General features: G+C 35.3%; 1 protein-coding gene across 1 annotated transcript in view; it reads left to right on the forward strand.

Annotated features, from left to right (window-relative positions):
* The first annotated feature begins 262 nt into the window (after positions 1–262).
* The window catches only part of gata4 (GATA binding protein 4), a 12,023-nt gene continuing 7,522 nt past the window's right edge, over positions 263–4,763 (forward strand). The window contains exon 1 of the mRNA XM_056240517.1: positions 263–900. Coding sequence (XP_056096492.1) covers positions 420–900 — 481 coding nt within the window. The 5' untranslated portion in view covers positions 263–419. The remainder of the gene's footprint in view (positions 901–4,763) is intronic.

Genomic DNA, 4,763 nt, shown 5'->3' on the forward strand with positions numbered 1-4,763 from the left:
TGAGACAGTATTAAGGGCTTTAGAGCTGGATGTAGGCTAAGGAGAGTGTCCAGGTGCGATTTAAGTTCCTTACAAAAAAATAATTTAAAAAGTAGGGCTTAGAACCCTGGAATTTACATTTGTGAATTTTATCGGAATATGACCGATTATTTTGTGGCGCGGCTGAGGAGGTGAGTGAACTGAGGGATCGCATGCTTTCCTGGAGGCGGAGAGACTGGGAGGAGTGTTGGGAGAGACTTCACTGAGACTGGGAGGAGTGCTGTGAAAAACTTCACAGAGACTTTTCACCCTTATCATCCTCTCCTGTCTTCTGTGAAGAGAAGTTAACCGGAAAATGCTCTCGGCCGGCGCGGGGTAAACGGCCGATGCTCCGGTACTCACGAGTGGAATAATCGGTGAGGACGATCACCTGTGTGGACATGTATCAAGGTGTAACGATGACCACAAACCATGGACACGCGTCTTACGAGCCCGGTTTCCTCCATAACGCGGCCGCTTCCCCGGTGTACGTGACACCCACCCGGGTAACCCCGATAATCCCGGCGCTCCCATACCTCCAGACCCCCCAGCAGAGCAACCCCGGGTCCGGACACTCGGGATGGGCGCAACCGGGTGCGGACACCTCTTATAATCATTCCACACATCATTCTCCGGTGTCCAGGTTCACTTTCTCAGCGAGCCCTCCGTTAACCTCGCAAGCCCGGGAGACTGCGACGTACACGAGCCCGCTGAACATCAGCACGAGCGCCCGGGAGCATTACGGTTCCCGCGGGCTGAGTGGCTCGTATCACACCGGGTACCCGGCCTACGTGAGCCCGAACATCGGAGGCTCGTGGGCGGCCTCGCACTTCGACGGTTCCGTGATGCACACCGGAGGACCCGCGCGACACCCGAATATAGGTGAGAATCATAAATCTTTAAAAAAAAAAAAGCTATTCATTGAAAAAAGCAACCTTTATTATTATTATTTTAAAACAATCTAAAGCAATTAAGCGTAATCTGTTATCTTTTTTTTTATTGGCATTTTTGCCAGTAAGATTCCTATTTAAAAAAAAATAATCAGATCATTTATAATTTGACCTGTTTTGACAAGATTAGTTTACTTTAGGCTGTTACATATTTAAACCTGAACGAAAATGTCAACATACGAAAGGAACATAAACACAAAGATGACATTTAAAAAGTTTTGTGTATTTGATTTTTCTTTTACATATATATTTCTTGTACTCTTTCTTAAACTGTTAATGACACAGAAACTAGTTTGAGAGAATATAGACAAGAATATAAAATATAGATTTTGCTGTATGTTGTTTTGTTATTTTTTTGTATAAATGATTTGTTATAATGATTTGATGATTATAATGAGCTGTTTTGTGTGACAATTTTTTATATTTTTTTTACAGAACTGTTGTTTTTTAAAAACACCGAAACTAAGATTAAGTTTTTGGTGGGGAAAGAAAAAAATCAACAAACAATTTTAGTAAAGATCATTTGCACATTAAAATGTTGTAGCTTTACATAAAAATAGAGATTTTCGATTTTTAATATTCTCCTTTAAAAAAAAAATCAGGTTACACTTCATTTTACAGTGTAGCTTTACATATGTTCATGTACTTACCATAGTAATAACAGTAAATTATGCATAATTACATGCAACTAACCCTCAACCAATCATAATCATACCCTAACCCTATAGTATACATGTAGTTGCTTAATATTACTAAGTAAATATATAATTACGAAAAATGACACCTTAAAAAATAAAATGTAGCCCTTTATTTTAAGCTGTCCTTGTTACATTTAAGTCTGAGTAATATTAATGAACATGTTGGATATTGCATGTAATTATGCATAACTTACTGTCATGTACGTAAAATAATGTGTTACCAATTTTTAAGTTTCTACACCAGTCACGAGAACATTTGACAGTGTTTTACAAATGTATCGTTTGATATGAAATGCTTCAGTTTGTGCTTTCATGGGGTTTAAGCGAAGCTTTTGGGAAAAGTGTGCTGTCATTTAATCATGTTAGCAGATAATTTACATTTATTTACATTTACAAGTGATCGACATATACAGTTAGTCATAATAAATAGCCTATGTATTGCATAAAATGCGGAGGATATTAAAATTGATATTAAAAATATTAATATTAAAAAAACTACGTGCATAGAATAATACAATTTATACAAAGTCTAAATGTGTAGCTGTCACTTTAAGCATTTTCTGACTTCTGTTGTTTCTAATGTTTCTAATTTACATAGCCTATTAAATTACACGTTTGACTCGGACAAAATAGTTGATGAGAAGATGTTTTAATGAATGCATTTATGGATTGGATGATTTTAATCAGGTGTAAATTAGCAGGCCTGCATGTGAACAAACTGTTTTGCATATTTGAAAAACTTTCTGTATCGTCTTAACTTTATTAATCAGGGTTTGTTTAGCTTTTCATACACTTTATAATGGAGTTCGTCACCGAACGTTTATCAAAAAGACACGAGATGTTTTAATTATTAATAAGAATTTGCACGTGCAACTTACGTTTTATAGGCTATATAAATTAATATTTATAATACATGACAAATGTTTAATTATTACCCGTTTTAATTCGCGCAAAGTGTCACTTGTGTTGATATATATTTACTGCTTATATAATTTTGCTTGTTTGTCTTTAGACACAATTCAAATTCGATAAATATAAGTATATTTTCAAATATGAACAACTAAATATTATTTTCTAGGTCATACGAGACACGATATACTAAGAAAATGAAAATAAAATAAAAGTTTTGTATTTCGCCTCACAAGATCCTTCATATTTTACTTATGATACACATGAATAAAGGCATTCTGAAACTAATAATTATTTTTAATACGTGAAATAGTTCCAACTTTTAAATATTGTTTTAAGAGTCAGAAAAAAATAAGGCAAATATTCATATATTATCAGTTTGTTTATTTCATGACTGTATAATTATTGTTGCATATTGCGTGTATTTTATAATAACCATGTCATTTGAAATATTTTATTAGTAGCCTACGTTTAATTAAGATAATTATGTTAAATCTGTAAGCGAACACTTTTATTCATTCTGATAAATAAAGTATGCACGCCTGCAAAAAAAAAATATATATATATATATATTGCAGGAATAATAAACTTAATACATAAAAAAAATGAAAAATCATTCTAAAAGAAAAATAATAATAGGTAGGCCTAGTAGATAAAGTTTTTTTTTCTATAATAGATTTAAAGGATGATTCGGGGTTAGAGTTGAGAATATTCTCGATAACAAAAACGATGGTTTATTATCGAAATTTAATTAATTAAAATGGACTAAAATATGTTAAAATTAGCAGTTATTGAATAGATCATGTTGTAAATAATTTTAAACGTAAAGATAATGCATTGATAAGTCTGTGCCGCATGCAATTTCATTTATGTTAATTACAAACTAATTTGCATGATCTGCTTTCATTCAATGTATTGTTATATTATGCTGTTGAGAGTGCGACATAATCACAAATCTGTGTGCAAGAGAAATTATGTTTGCTTGAGAAATAAAATAAAGCATATTTTTCATAAAACATGTGACCTTTGGCACGAACACGTGCTATTAATAGTCTGTTGTAAATTAACCCAGAGATGGACTTTAATATGCCGGAGAAAGAAAATATGAGATATTTCAAAATATCACATCTCTTTTTTCCATATGTCCCTTTAGGGACTCCGTACTTTAACATACGATTGAAAGAAGCTTCAGATCATTCGTTTTTTGTAATAATTGACCTACTTTTGGAGGTTTTGCATGTTATAATTAGTTTTAATTTTTTTATTTATTAATTTTGGTGTTAAAACTGGACTCTAAAATTTTAAAACTAAAGCTTCCAAAACGGGGTTTTTGAAACAGTGTAAAGAACATTTTGGAATCTTCCTGGTTCCATTGATGACGTTCGATAGAATCGATGCCGATAACGAACCCTGATGTAAGAGTGTGTGTGTGTGTGTGTGTGTGTGGGCCGGTTTCTCCGCATAACGCGCTAAGATGATGTGTTGTCAGTGTGTGATCTGAAGTTATTGTCATAAACAGTGTGTTATGCGCCGATTGAGTGGATGATTTGTGCGACAGGCTTTTGTTCGCAGTTCGTGTGTGTTTAAATCTCAAGGTTACAGCCTTGAATAAAGGCCAGTGTGTGTGTGTGTGTGTGTGTGCAACACGAAACTCTTGTAATACCTCAGTAATGCATATAGACATGATCAGATGTTTGACTCTGACAGTAAGTTCTGCTCGGAACTTACAGATGTTTGAAAGGTTTACTGAGAGAGATGAAGGATTTCTCTCTCTCTCTCTCTCTCTCTCTCTCTCTCTCTCTCTCTCTCTCTCTCTCTCTCTCTCTCTCTCTCTCTCTCTCTCTCTCTGTGTGTGTGTGTGTGTGTGTGCGTGTTAAAGATGTGTGTGTCATTTGTCCACATTGATCCATCGCTCAGTTGCAGTGAAGGGCCCTCAGGGGCCTCCTGTCTGAGATATGAGTCCTGTTTCCATTTATACAGATTAGCTCAGTCTGAGGTGTTTGTGTGTGTGTGTGTGTGTGTGTGTGTGTGAGAGAGAGAGAGATGGTGTGTGTGTGTGTGTGTGAGAGAGAGAGATAGAGAGAGAGAGAGGGAGAGAGGGAGAGAGAGAGAGATAGAGAGAGAGAGAGAGAGAGAGAGAGAGATTGTGTGTGTGTGTGTGTGTGTGTGTGTGAGAAAGATAGAGAGA

This window comes from Rhinichthys klamathensis, unplaced genomic scaffold (assembly GCF_029890125.1).
Source record: "Rhinichthys klamathensis goyatoka isolate OS25496 unplaced genomic scaffold, OSU_Roscu_1.1 h1tg000602l_1, whole genome shotgun sequence".
Classification (NCBI taxonomy): domain Eukaryota; kingdom Metazoa; phylum Chordata; class Actinopteri; order Cypriniformes; family Leuciscidae; genus Rhinichthys; species Rhinichthys klamathensis.